We start from the raw sequence: 24,085 nt of genomic DNA on the forward strand, positions 1-24,085 counted from the left end.
TTCTAATCCCATTTCCCAGCACTTGGTCCATAGCCTTGTATGCCATGGCATGGCAAGTGAACATCTAAACACTTCTTAAATGTTATGAGTGTCTCTGCTTCCATCCCCCTTTCAGGCAGCGAGTTCCAAACTCACACCATAGATTGCATAGAATTTACAGTGCAGAAGGAGGCCATTCGGCTCATCGAGTCTGCACCAGCTCTTGGAAAGAGCACCCTACCCAACCGCACACCTCCACCCTATCCCCATAACCCAGTAACCCCACCCAACACTAAGGGAAATTTTGAACACTAAAGGCAATTTAGAATGGCTAATCCACCTAACCTGCACATCTTTGGACTGTGGGTCGACCACCCTCTGCATATGAAAGCTTTTCCTCACATCCCCATTAAACCTTCTGCCCCTTACCTTAAATCTATGCTCCCTGGTCATTGATCCCTCCACCAAGGGGAAACGTGTGTCTACTCTATGTCCCTTATCATTTTATACATCTCTATCATGTCCTCCCTGTTTGCTCCAAGGCAAACAATCCAAATCTGTCCGGTGCATTGAATGTTTACCAGAATGATTCCTGGGATGGCAGGACTGATGTATGAGGAGAGATTGAATTGGCTATGATTGTATTCAGAAGAATGAGGGGGGGGGGATCTAATAGAAACTTATAACATTCTGAGAGGACTAGACAGAGTAGATACAGGAAGGATGTTCCTGGTGGTGGGTGTGTCCAGAACTAGGGGTCACAGTCTGAGGATACGGGCTAGACCATTTAGGACAGAGGTGAGGAGAAATGTCTTCCCCCAGAGAGTGGTGAGCCTGTGGAATTCATCACCACAGGAAGTAGGTATTGCCAAAACGAATTCCACAGGCCGACCACTCTCTGGGTGACGAAATTTCTCTTCATCTCAATCCTAAATGGGGATCAAAGAATATGGGGGGAAGCATGATGAGGCTATTGAGTTGGATGATCAGCCATGATCATAATGAATGGCGGAGCAGGCTCGAAGGGTCGAATGGCCTCCTACTGCTACTATTTTCCAAGTTTCTCTCTTCAAAGCGAAAACTCTTCATCCCCGGCAATATCCAACATCTCTCCAGTAATGTGCATTCCATAACTGCACACAATACACTAGCTGTGGCCGAACCAATGTTTTATACAGTTCCAACATAACCTCCCTGCTCTTAAACTCTGTGCCTCGGTTAAGAAGGCAAGCATATCATAAGTCTTCTTAACCACTGTATCCACCTGCTCAGCTACCTTAAGGGACCGTTGTACATGCACACTAAGGAACCTCTGATCCTCTGTTCTTCTCAGAGTCCTGCCATTCATCATGTAGTCCCTTGCCTTTCTAGTCCTGCCCAAGTGCATCACCTCACACTTACCTGGATTGAATTCCATTTGTCACTGATCAGCCCACCTGACCAGCCTGTCTCTATCCTCCTGTAATCGAAGGCTATTCTCCTCAATATTTACCACCACACCAATTTTAGTGTCATCCGCAAACTTACTGATCAACCCTCCTACATTCATGTCTAAATCATTTATATAAACCAAAAACAGCAAGGGCCCCATACTGATCCTTACGGCACCCCATTGGATACAGGCTTCCAGTCAGGAAAACACCCCTTGGCCATCACCCTCTGCTTCCTGCCAATTTTGGATCTGATTTGTGAAATTTCTTTATATCCCATGGGCTCTTACTTTCGCTATCAATCTCTGATGTGGGACTTTATCAAATGCCTTGCTGAAGTCCAAGTAGACTATGTCAAATGCATTTCCCTCATCTACTCACCCGGTCAATTCTTCGAAAAATTCAATCAAGTTTGTCAGACATCCTGGGGGTTACAATTGATCAGAGACTGAACTGGAGTAGCCATATTAATACTGTGGCTACCAGTGTAGGTCAGAGGCAAGGAATCCTATGGATAGTAACTCACCTCCTGACCATCCCAAAGCCTGTCCACCATCTACATGGCGAGCACAGGGGCAGCAAGCCCAGTGCCCCCAGGCTCTTTGCCTGTGGGCAAAGATGGCTACTCATCTTAGTGGGGCAGCATGGTAGCCTTGTGGATAGCACAATTGCTTCACAGCTCCAGGGTCCCAGGTTCGATTCCGGCTTGGGTCACTGTCTGTGCGGAGTCTGCACGTCCTCCCCGTGTCTGCGTGGATTTCCTCCGGGTGCTCCGGTTTCCTCCCACAGTCCAAAGATGTGCAGGTTAGGTGGATTGGCCATGATAAATTGCCCTTAGTGTCCAAAATTGCCCTTAGTGTTGGGTGGGGTTACTGGGTTATGGGGATAGGGTGGAGGTGTTGACTTTGGGTAGGGTGCTCTTTCCAAGAGCCGGTGCAGACTCGATGGGCCGAATGGCCTCCTTCTGCACTGTAAATTCTATGATAATCATCCTCTCGGCTCCCCACAGAAGCTCTTCCGTCAAGGTCATGTTTTTAAAAAGGAGTACTAATCGATGCCAAGGTGAACACTCGCTGGAGTGTTTTGACTATCCTCCAGTCCTCCGGCATCTCTCCAGTGGCCAGAGAGGAATTGAAAATTATTCCCAGCGCCTCTGCTATTTCCTCCCTTGCCTCACTCAACAGCCTGGGATACATTTCATCCTGCCCTGCAGACTTGTCTAATTTTAAGCTTGAGAGACCTCTCTGTCTATGGAGAGACACGTGTAGGAGAGTGAAAGAGTGAGAGGAACAGAGTGTGGGAGAGGGAGAGTGAGAGGGACAAAGTGTGGGAGAGGGTGAGTGAGAGCGGATTCAGTGGAGGTAAATCACTCGATACTGACCGGGGTTTTACCAGTAAATTAATTCACACTCTGCAATCCTCTCGGTGCCTCATATTCAACTTCAACCGAGTCATCTGTAGGATCAAGGGAGTGAGGAATTGGGGAGAGGAGAGACGGAAGAGAAATTAACACCTGAATAGACACCTGAAATAAACACTCAGATAAATACCGGAATAACAACCCAGAATAAACACCCAGAACAGACACTCAGAATAAACACCCAGAATAAACATCCAGAATAAACACCCAGAATAAACACCCAGAACAAACACACAGAACAAACACTCAGAACAAACACTCAGAACAAACACTCAGAACAAACACTCAGAATAAACACTCAGAATAAACACTCAGAATAAACACTCAGAACAAACACTCTGAACAAACACTCAGAATAAACACCCAGAATAAACACTCAGAATAAACACTCAGAACAAACACTCAGAACAAACACTCAGAATAAACACTCAGAATAAACACTCAGAATAAACACTCAGAACAAACACTCAGAACAAACACTCTGAATAAACACTCAGAATAAACACTCAGAATAAACACTCAGAATAAACACCCAGAATAAACACTCAGAATAAACACTCAGAACAAACACTCTGAACAAACACTCAGAATAAACACTCAGAATAAACACTCAGAATAAACACTCAGAACAAACACTCAGAACAAACACTCTGAATAAACACTCAGAATAAACACTCAGAACAAACACTCAGAACAAACACTCAGAATAAACACTCAGAATAAACACTCAGAATAAACACTCAGAACAAACACTCAGAACAAACACTCTGAATAAACACTCAGAATAAACACTCAGAATAAACACTCAGAACAAACACTCAGAATAAACACTCAGAATAAACACTCAGAATAAACACTCAGAACAAACACTCAGAATAAACACCCAGAACAAACACCCAGAATAAACACCCAGAATAAACATCGAGAATAAACACCCAGAATAAACACCCAGAATGAACACACAGAACAAACACCCAGAATAAACATCCAGAAGAAACACCCAGAATAAAGAACCAGGCGTTATACCCAGAATAAACACCCAGAAGAAACACACAGAACAAACACCCAGAATAAACACCCAGAATAAACACTCAGAATAAAGACCCAGGAATAAAATTCCAGAATAAACACCGAGGAATATGCGCCCAGAATAGACACCCAAACTAAACTGACAGGAATTGGACAGGGAGTGATGGAAGGGTAATAAACATTCGGGACTTGGACAGGCAATGATGGAAGGGTAATAAACATTCGGGAATTGGACAGGGAATGATGGAAGGGTAATAAAAATTCGGGAATTGGACAGGGAGTGATGGAAGGGTAATAAAAATTCGGGAATTGGACAGGGAATGATGGGAGGAAAATAAAAAATCGGGAATTGGACAGGGTGAGATGGATGGGGAATAAAAACAGGGGCGGGATTCTCCCAGCCCTGCGCGGGCCGGAGAATCCCCGCGAACGGGCCACGCCGCCCCGACGGCAGCATGCGATTCCCCGCAGTGCGGAGAATCGGCGCCGTTGGCGCCGGGTTGGTTGGCCCGGTGCCGGTCGCGGGGATTCTCCAGCCCGGATGGGCCGAGCGGGCATAGGAAAAAAGCTGAGACCTGCCGGCACCGTTCTAACCTGCTCTGGGCCGTCGGGACCTCGGCGTGTAAGGGTCGGGTGGCGGCCTGTGGGGGGGAGGGCCTCCGGTGTAGCCTGGCCCACGATCGGGACTCACTGATTGGCGGGCCGGCCTCTCTGGCAACTGCGCATGCGCGGATCCCGTGGCGCACAGTTCGCGCCGGAATCTGCAGCTGGAGCGGCGCGAACCGCTCTAGCGCCGTGCTGGCCCCCTGTCGGGGCCAGAATTAGACGTGGGAACGGCCTGTTCACGTCGTCGTAAAACACAACGGCGTTTACGACGGCGTGGACGCTCTGCTGCGGGATTGGAGAATCCCGCTCTCTTTAGATAGGGAGAGATGGAAGGTGATAAAAACCCTGAATAAATACCGGGGAATAAACACCAGGAATAACCACCCAGAATAGACACCCAAAATAAAAACACAAGAATTGGACAGGGAGTGGTGGAAGGAGATAAACATCTGGGAATTGAAGTGGGAGGGAAGGATGGGAATAAACACCTAGGAAATGGAGAGGGAGTGATGGACGGGAATAAATACCTGGGAATTGGACAGGGAATGCTGGAAGCGGAATACACACCTGGGAATTGGACAGGGTATGCTGGAAAGGAAATAAACACTCAGGACTCATTAGAGATGGACGGGAATAAACACCTGGGAATTGGGCAATGAGTGATGGAAGGAGAATAAACACCTGGGAATTGGACAGGGAGTGAAATGAAAATCGCTTATTGTCACAAGTAGGCTTCAAATGAAGTTACTGTGAAAAGCCCCTAGTCGCCACATTCCGGCGCCTGTTCGGGGAGGCTGTTACGGGAATCGAACCGTGCTGCTGGCCTGCCTTGGTCTGCTTTCAAAGCCAGCGATGGAAAGGGAATAAACCTGGAAACTGGACAGGAAGAGATGGAAAGGGAATAAACGCTTGGGAATTGGACCGGGCGAGATGGACGGGAATAAACACCCGTGAATTGGAAAGGGAGTGAAGCCGATGCAGGGTTCCTGTTATAGACAACCTACCAGTCTCATAGTAATCGTACACCTTTAACACGGCTGCCTTCAGATTCCCAACCTCAAAATCTTGGTGAACGAGAATGGACAATTGTAACAGGTGATTTGGTTCCATCTGGAGAGACAGAAATGGGTTCAATCCCCGAGAAACTGAGACTTTCCCCTAAAACAACACATTCATTCGTGGAAAAAAACTCAACTCAATTCACGGCTCACACCCACTCCAAATCTCACCCTTATCATTGTTCATTTATCTATCTGTTTCTCTCACTCTACCACTCTCGGACTGTATCTGTCCCATTCTCTCCCTCTGTTTCCCTCTCTCTGTGTCTCTATCTCGATTTCTCTCTGTCTCTTCCCTCTCCTCCCCCCCCTCCCCCCCCCCCCCCCCCCCCACCCGCCCCCCCACCCCACTGAGTATGTGTCTCCCTCTCTCCCTCTTGTGTTGTTCTCTCCTTTGCTTTAGCTGGATGGCTTGGATATGCAGTGTTGAACAAAGAACAACACGCTTTGTTAATAAACAAAACTAATTTATTAACACAACTAATTTGGATTTGACACTTACTCCTAAGTAATACACAGTTGATTATTAACATATAAACTACACTCATCTACAACAAATCTCTACCCTATCATAAACTATGATCTTCTTCCACTCACACTATCATCCTTCAGTCTGACTCAAGCTAACTCCTTACACCTTCTCCCCCACAAGACTTAGCATCATGTCTTATATATTTGTAAGGCGAGCTCTCTCTGGTGGCTGTCTTTAGACATTTCGTTAACCCTTGCAGTTCTTAAATTTATGATAATACCACATCTCTCTCTCTCTGTCACATTGTCTCACTCTGTCTCTGTGTCTTTCTGTGTCTCTCTCTCACTCTGTGTCTCTCTCTTGCGGTGTCTCTCACTCTTGCTGTGTGTGTGTCTCTCTCTCTCTCTCACTCACTTCCTCTACCAGCCTCTTCCTCCTCCCTCCCTCTGTCTCCATCCCTTTCTCTCTCCCCATGCTTACCGGTTTAAGATACAGGACTGTGTGTTCCTCATGGACTTCAGCTCGACTGATATTCAAATAGTCCAGACTCTGGAATAGCCAAGAGGATGAAAAAATATCAATGTCAAACAATGAATATTAATGACAGTGAGAATTAATGATAGGCAGTGAATATTAATGATAAATATTAATTATGTATGACTGTGAATATAAATGAGTGAATATAAATTATAATTTGATATAATTATCAAATATTTGTTAAACAGCAAATATTTTTGACAGAGTGAATATTAATGACAGATAGTAAATATTAATGACAGTCAGTGAATAATGATGATAAACAGTGAATATTAATGATAAACAGACAATATTAATGACAAACGGTGAATATTAATGACAGACAGATGTGTTTGTGGGCATGGTGGAAGTCCTCCGTGTTCGTGTGGGGACCTGTGTGTCCGTGGTCAGGGCAGGGGTTCCGACGAGTCCGTGTGAGTGGGTGATCCTCCATGTTTGTGAGAGTGAGTGGAAGAGTCCTCCATGTCACTGTGGGTGGGGGTTCCCCGTGCCTGTGGTCATGGCTCCCCATGTCCGTGTGGGTAGGGGGTCCCCTGTGTCCGTGGTTGTGGTCCTCTATTTTCTTGTGGGTGGGGGGGTACCCTCTGTCCGTAATCATGATGGAGGCCCTCCATGTCCGTCATGGGTGTCCTCCGTTTCCATGTGGGTGGGTAGTCCTCCATGTTCATGTGGCTGCGGGCCCCTCCATGTCTGTATGGGTGGTCTCCGAGTGTGTGTGTGGAGGGTTCCTGTCTTTTACATCAGAGAGGGTGGGTTCCATTTTAAGAAGGAGCCCCGATCTGGGGATTCCCAGCTGCCGGCTCTTTGCAACCCCACCCTGTCAGTGGGATGACGTGGGCCACGTCTCCGGATACTTTCCTCACAGACGCTGGATTATCAGGAGAGAAAACCCGGATGTGCATCCGGCGAGCTACACGTCTCTGCCAGCACTCTGTGCAGAGAATGGAAAATTCCACCCAATGTGTCAGCTCTGTGATCTGTCTTCAGAGACCATAAAACTTCAAAATATTATTTCATTCTGAGGTGCACCCACAATGCGGTTACTGAGGAAGTTCCAGGATTCTGGCCCAGTGACAGTGAAGGAACGGCCAATATATTCCCAGTCATGGATGATGGGTGACCAGAGGGGAACTTCCAGGTAGGGGTGTTCCCCATGTGTCTGCTGCTCCATGTCTGTCTAGGTAGTAGAGGTCGTGGGTTCGGAAGGTGCAGTCGAAAGTGCTGTAGCAAATCGCTGCAGTGCATCTTGTAGACGGTACATGTGGCTGTTACTGTGCATCGGTAGCGGCGGGAGTGAATGTTTGTGGTTAGTGTGTGGGTAAAGAGGTGTTGCTGTGTTCTGGACTGTGTTGAGCTTCTTGAGTGCTGTTGAGAGCTACATTCATCTAGGCAAGTGGAGAGTATCTCATCACACTCCTAGCTAATGCCTTGTAGATGGTGGACATGCTTTGGGGAGTCAGGATGTGAGTTATTCGCCGCAGGATTCCCAGCCTCTGACCTGCCCTTGTAGCCACAGTATTTATATGACTGGGTCCAGTTCAGTTTCAGGTCAATGGTAACCCCCATGATGTTGATAGAGGGGGATTCAGAGACGGTAATGCCATTGAATGTCAAAAGGGAGATGGTAAGATTCTCTCTTATTGGCGATTGCCATTGGCAGGCACTTCGTTGGCACAAATATTACTTGCAACATGAGTAGATGGAGATGGACCAGGTGAAAACAGGAGAAATGAAGAGGAGGAGATGGACCACATGAGGACAGGAGAAATGAAGAGGTGGAGGTGGACCAGGAGCAATGAAGAGGTGGAGGTGGACCAGGTGAAGACAGGAGAATTGAAGAGGTGGAGAGGGACCAGGTGAAGATGGGAGCAATGAAGAGATGGAGATGGAACAGGTGAAAGGAGGAGCAATGAAGGGCTGGGGATTGCCTGGGTGGAGACAGGAGAAATAAAGAGGTGGAGATGGACCAGGCGAAGACAGGAGAATTGAAGAGGTGGAGAGGGACCAGGTGAAGACAGGAGAAGTGACGAGGTGGAGATGGACCCGATGAAGACAGGAGAAATGAAAGGTGGAAATGGACCAGGTGAAGACAGGAGCAATGAAGAGATGGAGATGGACCAGGCGAACTCAGGAGAGGTGAAGAGGTGGAGATGGCCCAGGTGAAGACAGGAGAAGTGACGAGGTGGAGATGGGCCAGATGAAGATAGGAGAAATGAAGAGGTGGAGATGGATCAGGTGAAGAAAGGAGAAATGAAGAGGTGGAGATGGACAGGTGATGACAGGAGAACTGAAGAGGTGGAGTTGGACAGGTGAAGGCTGGAGAAATGAAGAGATGGAGATGGACCAGTGATGACATGCAAAATTAAGAGGTGGAGATGGATCAAGTTAAGACAGGAGAAGATAAGAGGTGAAGATGGACCAGGTGAAAACAGGTGAAATTAAGAGGTGAAGATAGAACAGGTGAGGACAGGAGCAATGAAGAGATGGAGATGGACCAGGTGAAGAGAGGAGAATTGAAGAGATGGACTAGTTGAAGACAGGAGCAATGAAGAGATGGAGATGGACCAGGCGAAGACAGGAGAAGTGAAGAAGTAGTGATAGCCCAGGTGTAGACAGGAGAAATGAAGAGGTGGAGATGGACCAGGTGAAGAAAGGAGAAATGAAGAGGTATGAGATGGACAGGTGAAGACAGGAGAAATGAAGAGATGGAGATGGAGCAGGTGAAGACAGGAGAAATGAAGAGGTGGCGATGGACCAGGTGAAGATAGGAGAATTGAAGAGGTGGAGATGGACTAGTTCAAGACAGGAGCAATGAAGAGATGGTGATGGACCAGGCGAAGACAGGAAAAGTGAAGAGGTAGAGATGGCCCAGGTGAAGACAGGAGAATTGAAGAGATGGACTAGTTAAAAACAGGAGCAATGAAGAGATGGAGATGGACTAGTTGAAGACAGGAGCAATGAAGAGGTGGAGATGGACCAGGCGAAGACAGGAGAAATGAAGAGGTGGAGATGGACCAAGTGAAGACAGGAGAAGTGATGAGGTGGAGATGGACCAGGCGAAGACAGGAGAAATGAAGAGGTGGAGATGGACCAGGTGAAGAAAGGAGAAATGAAGAGGTATGAGATGGACAGGCGAAGACAGGAGAAATGAAGTGTTGGAGATGGACCAGGATAAGACAGGAGAAATGAAGAGTATGAGATGGACAGGTGAAGACAGGAGAAAGGAAGAGGTGGAGTAGGACAGGTGAATACAGGAGAAATGAAGAGATGGCGATGGACCAGGCGAAGACAGGAGAAATGAGGAGGTGGAGATGGACCAGATGACGACAGGAGAAATGAAGAGATGGAGATGGACCAGGCGAAGACAGGAGAAGTGACGAGGTGGAGATGGATCAGGATAAGACAGGAGAATAGAAGAGGAAGAGATGGACCAGATAAAGACAGGAGAAATGAAGAGGTGGAGGTGAACCAGATGAGGACAGGAGAAATTAAGAGATGGAGATGGACCAGGTGAAGACAGGAGAAATGAAGAGGGGGAGATGGACCAGGTGAAGACAGGAGGAATGAAGAGGTAGCGATGGCCCAGGTGACGACAGGGGAAATGAAGAGGTGGAGATGGACAGGTGAAGACAGGAGAAATGAAGAGGTGGAGTTCGACAGGTGAAGGCTGGAGAACTGAAGAGATGGAGATGGACCATGCGAAGACAGGAGAAATGAAGAGGTGGACATGGACCAGTGACGACAGGCAAAATTAAGAGGTGGAGATGGATCAGGTGAAGACAGGAGAAGATCAGAGGTGAAGATGGACCAGGTGAAGACAGGTGAAATGAAGAGGTGAAGATGGAACAGGTGAGCACAGGAGCAATGAAGCGATGGAGATGGAACAGGTGAAGACAGGAGAAATCAAGAGGTAGAGATGGCCCAGGTGACGACAGGAGAAATGAAGAGGTGGAGATGAACAGGTGAAGACAGGAAAAATGAAGAGGTGGAGTTCGACAAGTGAAGGCTGCAGAAATGAAGAGATGGAGATGGACCAAGCGAAGACAGGAGAAATGAAGAGGTGGACATGGACCAGTGACGACAGGCAAAATTAAGAGGTGGAGATGGATCAGGTGAAGACAGGAGAAGATCAGAGGTGAAGATGGACCAGGTGAAGACATGTGAAATGAAGAGGTGAAGATGGAACAGGTGAGGACAGGAGCAATGAAGAGATGGAGATGGACCAGGTGAAGTGAGAAGAATTGAAGAGATGGAGATGGACCAGGAGAAGACAGGAGCAATGAAGAGATGGCGATGGACCAGGAGAAGACAGGAGAAATGAAGAGGTGGACATGGACCAGTGACGACAGGCAAAATTAAGAGGTAAGGATGGATCAGGTGAAGATAGGAGAAGATCAGAGGTGAAGATGGACCAGGTGAAGACAGGTGAAATGAAGAGGTGAAGATGGAACAGGTGAGGACAGGAGCAATGAAGAGATGGAGATGCACCAGGTGAATCGAGGAGAATTGAAGAGATGGAGATGGACCAGGAGAAGACAGGAGCAATGAAGAGATGGAGATGGAACAGGTGAGGACAGGAGCAATGAAGAGATGGAGATGGACCAGGTGAAGCGAGGAGAATTGAAGAGATGGAGATGGACCAGATTAAGACAGGAGAAATGAAGAGGCGGAGATGGACCAGGTGAAGACAGGAGAAGTGACGAGGTGGAGAGGGACCAGGCAAAGACAGGAGAAATGAAGAGGTGGAGATGGACCACGTGAAGAAAGGAGAAATGAAGAGGTATGAGATGGACAGGTGAAGACAGGAGAAATGAAGAGGTGGAGTAGGACAGGTGAAGACAGGAGAAATTAAGAGATGGAGATGGACCAGGCGAAGAGAGGAGAAATGAAGAGGTGGAGATGGACCAGGTGACGACAGGAGAACTGAAGAGGTGGAAATGGACCAGGTCAATACAGGAGAAGTGAAGGTGGAGTTGGACCAGGTGAAGACAGGAGAAGTGAAGAGGTGGAGATGGAGGTGAAGACAGGAGAAGTGATGAAGTGGAGATGAACCAGGTGAAGACAGCAGAATTGAAGAGGTGGAGATGGACCAGGTCAATACAGGAGAAGTGAAGAGGTGGAGTTGGACCAGGTGAAGACAGGAGAAGTGAAGAGATAAAGATGGACCAGGTGACGACAGGAGAAATGAAGAGGTGGAGATGGACCAGGTGAACACAGGAGAAATAAAGAGGAGAAGGACCAGGTGAGGATAGGAGAAACGAAGAGGCGGAGATGGACCAGGTGACGACAGACGAAATGAAGAGGTGAAGATGGACCAGGTCAAGACAGGAGCCGTGAAGAGGTGGAGATGGAATAGGTGAAGACAGGAGAAATAAAGAGATGGAGATGGACCAAGCAAAGATAGGAGAAGTGAAGAGGTGGAGTTGGACCAGGTGATGACAGGAGAAATTAAGACGTGGAGATGGACCAGTGACGACAGGAGAAATGAAGAGGTGGAGATGGACCAGTGACGACAGCCGAAATGAAGAGGTGGAGATGTACCAGGCGAAGACAGGAGAAATGAAGAGGTGGAGATGGGCCAGATGAAGACAGGAGAATTGAAGAGGTGAAGGTGGACCAGGTGAGGACAGGAGGATTGAAGAGGTTGAGATGGCCCATTGAAGACAGGAGAAGTGAAGAGGTGATGGTGGACCAGGTGAAGACAGGAGAAGTGAAGAGGTGATGGTGGACCAGGTGAAGACAGGAGAAGTGAAGAGGTGATGGTGGACCAGGTGAAGACAGGAGAAGTGAAGCGGTGGAGATGGACCAGGCGAAAAGACAGAAGAAATGAAAAGGCGGAGATGGACCAGGCGAAGAAAGGAGAAATGAAGAGATGGAGATGGACCAGGTGAAGACAGGAGAAATGAAGAGGTGGCGATGGACCAAATGACGACAGGAGCAATGAAGAGATGGTGATGGGCCAGGCGAAGACAGGAGAAGTGAAGAGGTAGAGATGGCCCAGGTGAAGACAGGAGAATTGAAGATATGGACTAGTTGAAGAGAGGAGCAATGAAGAGATGGAGATGGACCAGGCGAAGACAGGAGAAGTGAAGAAGTAGTGATAGCCCAGGTGTAGACAGGAGAAATGAAGAGGTGGACATGGACCTGGTGAAGAAAGGAGAAATAAAGAGGTATGAGATGGACAGGTGAAGACAGGAGAAATGAAGAGATGGAGAGGGACCAGGTGAAGACAGGAGAAATGAAGAGGTGGCGATGGACCAGGTGAAGATATGCGAATTGAAGAGGTGGAGATGGACTAGTTGAAGACAGGAGAAATGAAGTGGTGGAGATTGACCAGGTGAAGAAAGGCGAAATGAAGAGGTATGAGATGGACAGGTGAAGACAGGAGAAATGAAGAGATGGAGATGGACCAGGTGAAGACAGGAGAAATGAAGAAGTGGCGATGGACCAGGTGAAGATAGGAGAATTGAAGAGGTAGAGATGGCCCAGGTAAAGACAGGAGAATTGAAGAGATGGACTAGTTAAAGACAGGAGCAATGAAGAGATGGAGATGGACTAGTTGAAGACAGGAGCAATGAAGAGGTGGTGATGGACCAGGCGAAGAAAGGAGAAATAAAGAGGTATGAGATGGACAGGTGAAGACAGGAGAAATGAAGAGATGGAGAGGGACCAGGTGAAGACAGGAGAAATGAAGAGGTGGCGATGGACCAGGTGAAGATAGGCAAATTGAAGAGGTGGAGATGGACTAGTTGAAGACAGGAGAAATGAAGAGGTGGAGATGGACCAGGTGAAGAAAGGCGAAATGAAGAGGTATGAGATGGACAGGTGAAGACAGGAGAAATGAAGAGATGGAGATGGACCAGGTGAAGACAGGAGAAATGAAGAAGTGGCGATGGACCAGGTGAAGATAGGAGAATTGAAGAGGTAGAGATGGCCCAGGTAAAGACAGGAGAATTGAAGAGATGGACTAGTTAAAGACAGGAGCAATGAAGAGATGGAGATGGACTAGTTGAAGACAGGAGCAATGAAGAGGTGGTGATGGACCAGGCGAAGACAGGAGAAGTGATGAGGTGGAGGTGGACCAGGCGAAGACAGGAGAAATGAAGTCGTGGAGATGGAACAGGTGAAGAAAGGAGAAATGAAGAGGTATGAGATGGACAGGCGAAGACAGGAGAAATGAAGTGTTGGAGATGGACCAGGATAAGACAGGAGAAATGAAGAGGTATGAGATGGACAGGTGAAGACAGGAGAAAGGAAGAGGTGGAGTAGTACAGGTGAATACAGGAGAAATGAAGAGATGGCGATGCACCAGGCGAAGACAGGAGAAATGAAGAGGTGGAGATGGACCAGATGACGACAGGAGCAATGAAGAGATGGAGATGGACCAGGCGAAGACAGGAGAAGTGACGAGGAGGAGATGGATCAGGATAAGACAGGAGAAAAGAAGAGGTGGCGATGGACCAGATGAAGACAGGAGAAATGAAGAGGTGGAGGTGAACCAGTGACGACAGGAGAAATGAAGAGGTGGAGATGGACCAGTGACGACAGCCGAAATTAAGAGGTGGAGATGGAACAGGCGAAGACAGGAGAAATGAAGAGGTGGAGATGGACCAGATGAAGACAGGAGAATTGAAGAGGTGAAGGTGGGCCAGGTGAGGACAGGAGGATTGAAGAGGTTGAGATGGCCCAGGTGAAGACAGGAGAAGTGAAGAGGTGATGGTGGACCAGGTGAAGACAGGAGAAGTGAAGAGGTGATGGTGGATCAGGTTAAGATCGGAGAATTGAAGCGGTGGAGATGGACCAGGTGACGACAGGCGAAATGAAGAGGTGGAGATGGACAAGGTGAAGACAGGAGAAGTGAAGCGGTAGATATGGACCAGGCGAAAAGACAGAAGAAATGAAGAGGCGGAGATGGACCAGGCGAAGACAGGAGAAATGACGAGATGGAGATAGACCAGGTGAAGACAGGAGAAATGAAGAGGTGGCGATGGACCAGATGACGACAGGAGCAATGAAGAGATGTTGATAGGCCAGGCGAAGACAGGAGAAGTGAAGTGGTAGAGATGGCCCAGGTGAAGACAGGAGAATTGAAGACATGGACTAGTTGAAGACAGGAGAAATGAAGAGATGGAGATGGACCAGGCGAAGACAGGAGAAGTGAAGAAGTAGTGATAGCCCAGGTGTAGACTGGAGAAATGAAGAGGTGGAGATGGACCAGGTGAAGAAAGGAGAAATGAAGAGGTATGAGATGGACAGGTGAAGACAGGAGAAATGAAGAGATGGAGATGGACCAGGTGAAGGCAGGAGAAATGAAGAGGTGGCGATGGACCAGGTGAAGATAGGAGAATTGAAGAGGTGGAGATGGACTAGTTGAAGACAGGAGCAATGAAGAGATGGAGATCGACCAGCGAAGACAGGAGAAGTGAAGATGTAGTGATAGCCCAGGTGTAGACAGGAGAAATGAAGAGGTGGAGATGGACCAGGTGAAGAAAGAAGAAATGAAGAGATATGAGATGGACAGGTGAAGACAGGAGAAATGAAGAAATGGAGATGGACCAGGTGAAGACAGGAGAAATGAAGAGGTGGCGATGGACCAGGTGAAGATAGGTGAATTGAAGAGGTAGAGATGGCCCAGGTGAAGATAGGAGAATTGAAGAGATGGACTAGTTAAAAACAGGAGTAATGAAGAGATGGAGATGGACTAGTTGAAGACAGGAGCAATGAAGAGGTGGAGATGGACCAGGCGAAGACAGGAGAAATGAAGAGGTGGAGATGGACCAGGTGAAGACAGGAGAAGTGATGAGGTGGAGATGGACCAGGCGAAGACAGGAGAAATGAAGAGGTGGAGATGGACCAGGTGAAGAAAGGAGAAATGAAGAGGTATGAGATGGACAGGTGAAGTCAGGAGAAAGGAAGAGGTGGAGTAGGACAGGTGAATACAGGGGAAATGAAGAGATGGCGATGGACCAGACGAAGACAGGAGAAATGAAGAGGTGGAGATGGACCAGATGACGACAGGAGAAATGAAGAGATGGAGATGGACCAGGCGAAGACAGGAGAAGTGACGAGGTGGCGATGGACCAGATGAAGACAGGAGAAATGAAGAGGTGGAGGTGATCCAGGTGAGGATAGGAGAAATTAAGAGATGGAGGTGGACCAGGTGAAGACAGGAGAAATGAAGAGGTGGAGATGGACCAGGTGAAGACAGGAGGAATGAAGAGGTAGAGATGGCCCAGGTGACGACAGGAGAAATGAAGAGGTGGAGATGGACCAGGTGAAGGCAGGAGAAATGAAGAGGTGGCGATGGACCAGGTGAAGATAGGAGAATTGAAGAGGTGGAGATGGACTAGTTGAAGACAGGAGCAATGAAGAGATGGAGATCGACCAGGCGAAGACAGGAGAAATGAAGAGGTGGCGATGGACCAGGTGAAGATAGGAGAATTGAAGAGGTAGAGATGGCCCAGGTGAAGATAGGAGAATTGAAGAGATGGACTAGTTAAAAACAGGAGTAATGAAGAGATGGAGATGGACTAGTTGAAGACAGGAGCAATGAAGAGGTGGAGTTGGACCAGGCGAAGACAGGAGAAATGAAGAGGTGGAGATGGACCAGGTGAAGACAGGAGAAAGGAAGAGGTGGAGTAGTACAGGTGAATACAGGAGAAATGAAGAGATGGCGATGCACCAGGCGAAGACAGGAGAAATGAAGAGGTGGAGATGGACCAGATGACGACAGGAGAAATGAAGAGATGGAGATGGACCAGGCGAAGACAGGAGAAGTGACGAGGTGGAGATGGATCAGGATAAGACAGGAGAAAAGAAGAGGTGGCGATGGACCAGGTGAAGACAGGAGAAGTGATGAGGTGGAGATGGACCAGGCGAAGACAGGAGAAATGAAGAGGTGGAGATGGACCAGGTGAAGAAAGGAGAAATGAAGAGGTATGAGATGGACAGGTGAAGTCAGGAGAAAGGAAGAGGTGGAGTAGGACAGGTGAATATAGGGGAAATGAAGAGATGGCGATGGACCAGACGAAGACAGGAGAAATGAAGAGGTGGAGATGGACCAGATGACGACAGGAGAAATGAAGAGATGGAGATGGACCAGGCGAAGACAGGAGAAGTGACGAGGTGGCGATGGACCAGATGAAGACAGGAGAAATGAAGAGGTGGAGGTGATCCAGGTGAGGATAGGAGAAATTAAGAGATGGAGGTGGACCAGGTGAAGACAGGAGAAATGAAGAGGTGGAGATGGACCAGGTGAAGACAGGAGGAATGAAGAGGTAGAGATGGCCCAGGTGACGACAGGAGAAATGAAGAGGTGGAGATGGACCAGGTGAAGGCAGGAGAAATGAAGAGGTGGCGATGGACCAGGTGAAGATAGGAGAATTGAAGAGGTGGAGATGGACTAGTTGAAGACAGGAGCAATGAAGAGATGGAGATCGACCAGGCGAAGACAGGAGAAATGAAGAGGTGGCGATGGACCAGGTGAAGATAGCAGAATTGAAGAGGTAGAGATGGCCCAGGTGAAGATAGGAGAATTGAAGAGATGGACTAGTTAAAAACAGGAGTAATGAAGAGATGGAGATGGACTAGTTGAAGACAGGAGCAATGAAGAGGTGGAGTTGGACCAGGCGAAGACAGGAGAAATGAAGAGGTGGAGATGGACCAGGTGAAGACAGGAGAAAGGAAGAGGTGGAGTAGTACAGGTGAATACAGGAGAAATGAAGAGATGGCGATGCACCAGGCGAAGACAGGAGAAATGAAGAGGTGGAGATGGACCAGATGACGACAGGAGAAATGAAGAGATGGAGATGGACCAGGCGAAGACAGGAGAAGTGACGAGGTGGAGATGGATCAGGATAAGACAGGAGAAAAGAAGAGGTGGCGATGGACCAGATGAAGACAGGAGAAATGAAGAGGTGGAGGTGAACCAGGTGAGGATAGGAGAAATTAAGAGATGGAGATGGACCAGGTGAAGACAGGAGAAATGAAGAGGTGGAGATGGACCAGGTGAAGACAGGAGGAATGAAGAGGTAGAGATGGCCCAGGTGACGACAGGAGAAATGAAGAGGTGGAAATGGACAGGTGAAGACAGGAGAAATGAAGAGGTGGTTTTCGACAGGTGAAGGCTGGAGAAATGAAGAGATGGAGATGGACCAAGCGAAGCCAGGAGAAATGAAGAGGTGGACATGGACCAGTGACGACAGGCAAAATTAAGAGGTGGAGTTGGATCAGGTGAAGACAGGAGAAGATCAGAGGTGAAGATGGACCAGGTGAAGACAGGTGAAATGAAGAGGTGAAGATGGAACAGGTGAGCACAGGAGCAATGAAGAGATGGAGATGGAACAGGTGAAGACAGGAGAAATGAAGAGGTGGAAATGAACAGGTGAAGACAGGAAAAATGAAGAGGGGGAGTTCGACAGGTGAAGGCTGGAGAAATGAAGAGATGGAGATGGACCAGGCGAAGACAGGAGAAATGAAGAGGTGGACAGGAACCAGTGACGACAGGCAAAATTAAGAGGTGGAGATGGATCAGGTGAAGACAGGAGAAGATCAGAGGTGAAGATGGACCAGGTGACGACAGGAGAAATGAAGAGGTGGAGATGGACCAGGTGAACACAGGAGAAATAAAGAGGAGAAGGACCAGGTGAGGATAGGAGAAACGAAGAGGTGGAGATGGACCAGGTGACGACAGGCGAAATGAAGAGGTGGAGATGGAACAGGTGAAGACAGGAGAAATAAAGTGATGGAGATGGACCAGGCAAAGATAGGAGAAGTGAAGAGGTGATGGTGGACCAGGTGAAGACAGGAGAAGTGAAGAGGTGATGGTGGATCAGGTTAAGATCGGAGAATTGAAGCGGTGGAGATGGACCAGGTGACGACAGGCGAAATGAAGAGGTGGAGATGGACCAGGTGAAGACAGGAGAAGTGAAGCGGTGGATATGGACCAGGCGAAAAGACAGAAGAAATGAAGAGGCGGAGATGGACCAGGCGAAGACAGGAGAAATGAAGAGATGGAGATGGACCAGGTGAAGACAGGAGAAATGAAGAGGTGGCGATGGACCAGATGACGACAGGAGCAATGAAGAGATGTTGATTGCCAGGCGAAGACAGGAGAAGTGAAGTGGTAGAGATGGCCCAGGTGAAGACAGGAGAATTGAAGATATGGACTAGTTGAAGACAGGAGCAATGAAGAGATGGAGATGGACCAGGTGAAGACAGGAGAAGATAAAAGATGAAGATGGACTAGTTGAAGACAGGAGCAATGAAGAGATGGAGATGGACCAGGCGAAGACAGGAGAAGTGAAGAAGTAGTGATAGCCCAGGTGTAGACTGGAGAAATGAAGAGATGGAGATGGACCAGGTGAAGAAAGGAGAAATGAAGAGGTATGAGATGGACAGGTGAAGACAGGAGAAATGAAGAGATGGAGATGGACCAGGTGAAGGCAGGAGAAATGAAGAGGTGGCGATGGACCAGGTGAAGATAGGAGAATTGAAGAGGTGGAGATGGACTAGTTGAAGACAGGAGCAATGAAGAGATGGAGATCGACCAGGCGAAAACAGGAGAAGTGAAGAAGTAGTGATAGCCCAGGTGTAGACAGGAGAAATGAAGAGGTGGAGATGGACCAGGTGAAGAAAGAAGAAATGAAGAGGTATGAGATGGACAGGTGAAGACAGGAGAAATGAAGAAATGGAGATGGACCAGGTGAAGACAGGAGAAATGAAGAGGTGGCGATGGACCAGGTGAAGATAGGTGAATTGAAGAGGTAGAGATGGCCCAGGTGAAGATAGGAGAATTGAAGAGATGGACTAGTTAAAAACAGGAGTAATGAAGAGATGGCGATGGACCAGGCGAAGACAGGAGAAATGAAGAGGTGGAGATGGACCAGATGACGACAGGAGAAATGAAAAGATGGAGATGGACCAGGCGAAGACAGGAGAAGTGACGAGGTGGCGATGGACCAGGTGACGACAGGAGAAATGAAGAGGTGGAGATGGACAGGTGAAGACAGGAGAAATGAAGAGGTGAGTTTGACAGGTGAAGGCTGGAGAAATGAACAGATGGAGATGGACCAAGCGAAGACAGGAGAAATGAAGAGGTGGACATGGAACAGTGACGACACGCAAAGTTAAGAGGTGGAGATGGATCAGGTGAAGACAGGAGAAGATCAGAGGTGAAGATGGACCAGATGAAGACAGGTGAAATGAAGAGGTGGAGATGGACCAGGTGATGACAGGCGAAATGAAGAGGTGGAGATGGAACAGGTGAAGACAGGAGAAATGAAGAGGTGCAGATGGACCAGTGACGACAGGAGAAATGAAGAGGTGGAGATGGACCAGTGACGATAGGCGAAATTAAGAGGTGGAGATGAACCACGCGAAAACAGGAGAAATGAAGAGGTGGAGATGGACCAGGTGAAGACAGGAGAATTGAAGAGGTGAAGGTGGACCAGGTGAGGACAGGAGGATTGAAGAGGTTGAGATGGCCCAGGTGAAGATAGGAGAAGTGAAGAGGTGATGGTGGACCAGGTGAAGACAGGAGAAGTGAAGAGGTGATGGTGGATCAGGTGAAGATCGGAGAATTGAAGCGGTGGAGATGGACCAGGTGACGACAGGCGAAATGAAGAGGTGGAGATGGACCAGGTGAAGACAGGAGAAGTGAAGCGGTGGAGATGGACCAGGCGAAAAGACAGAAGAAATGAAGAGGCGGAGATGGACCAGGCGAAGACAGGAGAAATGAAGAGATGGAGATGGACCAGGTGAAGACAGGAGAAATGAAGAGGTGGCGATGGACCCGATGACGACAGGAGCAATGAAGAGATGGTGATGGGCCAGGCGAAGACAGGAGAAGTAAAGTGGTAGAGATGGCCCAGGTGAAGACAGGAGAATTGAAGATATGGACTAGTTGAAGACAGGAGCAATGAAGAGATGGAGATGGACCAGGTGAAGACAGGAGAAGATAAGAGGTGAAGATGGACTAGTTGAAGACAGGAGCAATGAAGAGATGGAGATGGACCAGGCGAAGACAGGAGAAGTGAAGAAGTAGTGATAGACTGGAGAAATTAAGAGGTGTAGATGGACCAGGTGAAGAAAGGAGAAATGAAGAGGTATGAGATGGACTGGTGAAGACAGGAGAAATGAAGAGATGGAGATGGACCAGGTGAAGACAGGAGAAATGAAGAGGTGGCGATGGACGAGGTGAAGATAGGAGAATTGAAGAGGTCGAGATGGACTAGTTGAAGACAGGAGCAATGAAGAGATGGAGATCGACCAGGCGAAGACAGGAGAAGTGAAGAAGTAGTGATAGCCCAGGTGTAGACAGGAGAAATTAAGAGGTGGAGATGGACCAGGTGAAGAAAGAAGAAATGAAGAGGGATGAGATGGACAGGTGAAGACAGGAGAAATGAAGAAATGGAGATGGACCAGTTGAAGACAGGAGAAATGAAGAGGTGGCGATGGACCAGGTGAAAAGACAGAAGAAATGAAAAGGCGGAGATGGACCAGGCGAAGACAGGAGAAATGAAGAGATGGAGATGGACCAGGTGAAGACAGGAGAAATGAAGAGGTGGCGATGGACCAAATGACGACAGGAGCAATGAAGAGATGGTGATGGGCCAGGCGAAGACAGGAGAAGTGAAGAGGTAGAGATGGCCCAGGTGAAGACAGGAGAATTGAAGATATGGACTAGTTGAAGAGAGGAGCAATGAAGAGATGGAGATGGACCAGGCGAAGACAGGAGAAGTGAAGAAGTAGTGATAGCCCAGGTGTAGACAGGAGAAATGAAGAGGTGGACATGGACCTGGTGAAGAAAGGAGAAATAAAGAGGTATGAGATGGACAGGTGAAGACAGGAGAAATGAAGAGATGGAGAGGGACCAGGTGAAGACAGGAGAAATGAAGAGGTGGCGATGGACCAGGTGAAGATATGCGAATTGAAGAGGTGGAGATGGACTAGTTGAAGACAGGAGAAATGAAGTGGTGGAGATTGACCAGGTGAAGAAAGGCGAAATGAAGAGGTATGAGATGGACAGGTGAAGACAGGAGAAATGAAGAGATGGAGATGGACCAGGTGAAGACAGGAGAAATGAAGAAGTGGCGATGGACCAGGTGAAGATAGGAGAATTGAAGAGGTAGAGATGGCCCAGGTGAAGACAGGAGAATTGAAGAGATGGACTAGTTAAAAACAGGAGCAATGAAGAGATGGAGATGGACTAGCAGAAGACAGGAGCAATGAAGAGGTGGAGATGGACCAGGCGAAGACAGGAGAAATGAAGAGGTGGAGATGGACCAGGTGAAGACAGGAGAAATGAAGAGGTGGCGATGGACTAGGTGAAGATAGGAGAATTGAAGAGGTCGAGATGGACTAGTTGAAGACAGGAGCAATGAAGAGATGGAGATCGACCAGGCGAAGACAGGAGAAGTGAAGAAGTAGTGATAGCCCAGGTGTAGACAGGAGAAATTAAGAGGTGGAGATGGACCAGGTGAAGAAAGAAGAAATGAAGAAGGATGAGATGGACAGGTGAAGACAGGAGAAATGAAGAAATGGAGATGGACCAGTTGAAGACAGGAGAAATGAAGAGGTGGCGATGGACCAGGTGAAAAGACAGAAGAAATGAAAAGGCGGAGATGGACCAGGCGAAGACAGGAGAAATGAAGAGATGGAGATGGACCAGGTGAAGACAGGAGAAATGAAGAGGTGGCGATGGACCAAATGACGACAGGAGCAATGAAGAGATGGTGATGGGCCAGGCGAAGACAGGAGAAGTGAAGAGGTAGAGATGGCCCAGGTGAAGACAGGAGAATTGAAGATATGGACTAGTTGAAGAGAGGAGCAATGAAGAGATGGAGATGGACCAGGCGAAGACAGGAGAAATGAAGAGGTGGAGATGGACCAGGTGAAGACAGGAGAAGTGATGAGGTGGAGATGGACCAGGCGAAGACAGCAGAAATGAAGAGGTGGAGATGGACCAGGTGAAGAAAGGAGAAATGAAGAGGTATGAGATGGACAGGCGAAGACAGGAGAAATGAAGTGTTGGAGATGGACCAGGATAAGACAGGAGAAATGAAGAGGTATGAGATGGACAGGTGAAGACAGGAGAAAGGAAGAGGTGGAGTAGAACAGGTGAATACAGGAGAAATGAAGAGATGGCGATGGACCAGGCGAAGACAGGAGAAATGAAGAGGTGGAGATGGACCAGATGACGACAGGAGAAATGAAGAGATGGAGATGGACCAGTCGAAGACAGGAGAAGTGAAGAAGTAGTGATAGCCCAGGTGTAGACAGGAGAAATGAAGAGGTGGACATGGACCTGGTGAAGAAAGGAGAAATAAAGAGGTATGAGATGGACAGGTGAAGACAGGAGAAATGAAGAGATGGAGAGGGACCAGGTGAAGACAGGAGAAATGAAGAGGTGGCGATGGACCAGGGGAAGATATGCGAATTGAAGAGGTGGAGATGGACTAGTTGAAGACAGGAGAAATGAAGTGGTGGAGATTGACCAGGTGAAGAAAGGCGAAATGAAGAGGTATGAGATGGACAGGTGAAGACAGGAGAAATGAAGAGATGGAGATGGACCAGGTGAAGACAGGAGAAATGAAGAAGTGGCGATGGACCAGGTGAAGATAGGAGAATTGAAGAGGTAGAGATGGCCCAGGTGAAGACAGGAGAATTGAAGAGATGGACTAGTTAAAAACAGGAGCAATGAAGAGATGGAGATGGACTAGCAGAAGACAGGAGCAATGAAGAGGTGGAGATGGACCAGGCGAAGACAGGAGAAGTGATGAGGTGGAGATGGACCAGGCGAAGACAGCAGAAATGAAGAGGTGGAGATGGACCAGGTGAAGAAAGGAGAAATGAAGAGGTATGAGATGGACAGGCGAAGACAGGAGAAATGAAGTGTTTGAGATGGACCAGGATAAGACAGGAGAAATGAAGAGGTATGAGATGGACAGGTGAAGACAGGAGAAAGGAAGAGGTGGAGTAGAACAGGTGAATACAGGAGAAATGAAGAGATGGCGATGGACCAGGCGAAGACAGGAGAAATGAAGAGGTGGAGATGGACCAGATGACGACAGGAGAAATGAAGAGATGGAGATGGACCAGTCGAAGACAGGAGAAGTGACGAGGTGGAGATGGATCAGGATAAGACAGGAGAAAAGAAGAGGTGGCGATGGACCAGATGAAGACAGGAGAAATGAAGAGGTGGAGGTGAACCAGGTGAGGATAGGAGAAATTAAGAGATGGAGATGGACCAGGTGAAGACAGGAGAAATGAAGAGGTGGAGATGGACCAGGTGAAGACAGGAGGAATGAAGAGATAGAGATGGCCCAGGTGACGACAGGAGAAATGAAGAGGTGGAGATGGACAGGTGAAGACAGGAGAAATGAAGAGGTGGAGTTCGACAGGTGAAGGCTGGAGAAATGAAGAGATAGAGATGGACCAAGCGAAGACAGGAGAAATGAAGAGGTGGACATGGACCAGCGACGACAGGCAAAATTAAGAGGTGGAGATGGATCAGGTGAAGACAGGAGAAGATCAGAGGTGAAGATGGACCAGA

The 24,085-nt window shown here is 48.1% G+C and overlaps 1 protein-coding gene across 2 annotated transcripts in view; it reads right to left on the minus strand.

Moving 5' to 3' along the window:
• Window positions 1-24,085, minus strand: part of LOC140392864 (pregnancy zone protein-like) — a 391,109-nt gene that overhangs the window by 14,230 nt on the left and 352,794 nt on the right. For both annotated transcript variants that reach the window (XM_072478606.1, XM_072478607.1), the window contains exons 35-37: window positions 6,475-6,543; window positions 5,469-5,574; window positions 2,791-2,864 (exon numbers count right to left, since the gene is read on the minus strand). In XM_072478606.1, the coding sequence (XP_072334707.1) occupies window positions 2,809-2,864; window positions 5,469-5,574; window positions 6,475-6,543 (231 nt within the window). In that variant the 3' untranslated portion in view covers window positions 2,791-2,808. The remainder of the gene's footprint in view (window positions 1-2,790; window positions 2,865-5,468; window positions 5,575-6,474; window positions 6,544-24,085) is intronic.

Source organism: Scyliorhinus torazame, chromosome 16 (assembly GCF_047496885.1).
Source record: "Scyliorhinus torazame isolate Kashiwa2021f chromosome 16, sScyTor2.1, whole genome shotgun sequence".
NCBI lineage: Eukaryota > Metazoa > Chordata > Chondrichthyes > Carcharhiniformes > Scyliorhinidae > Scyliorhinus > Scyliorhinus torazame.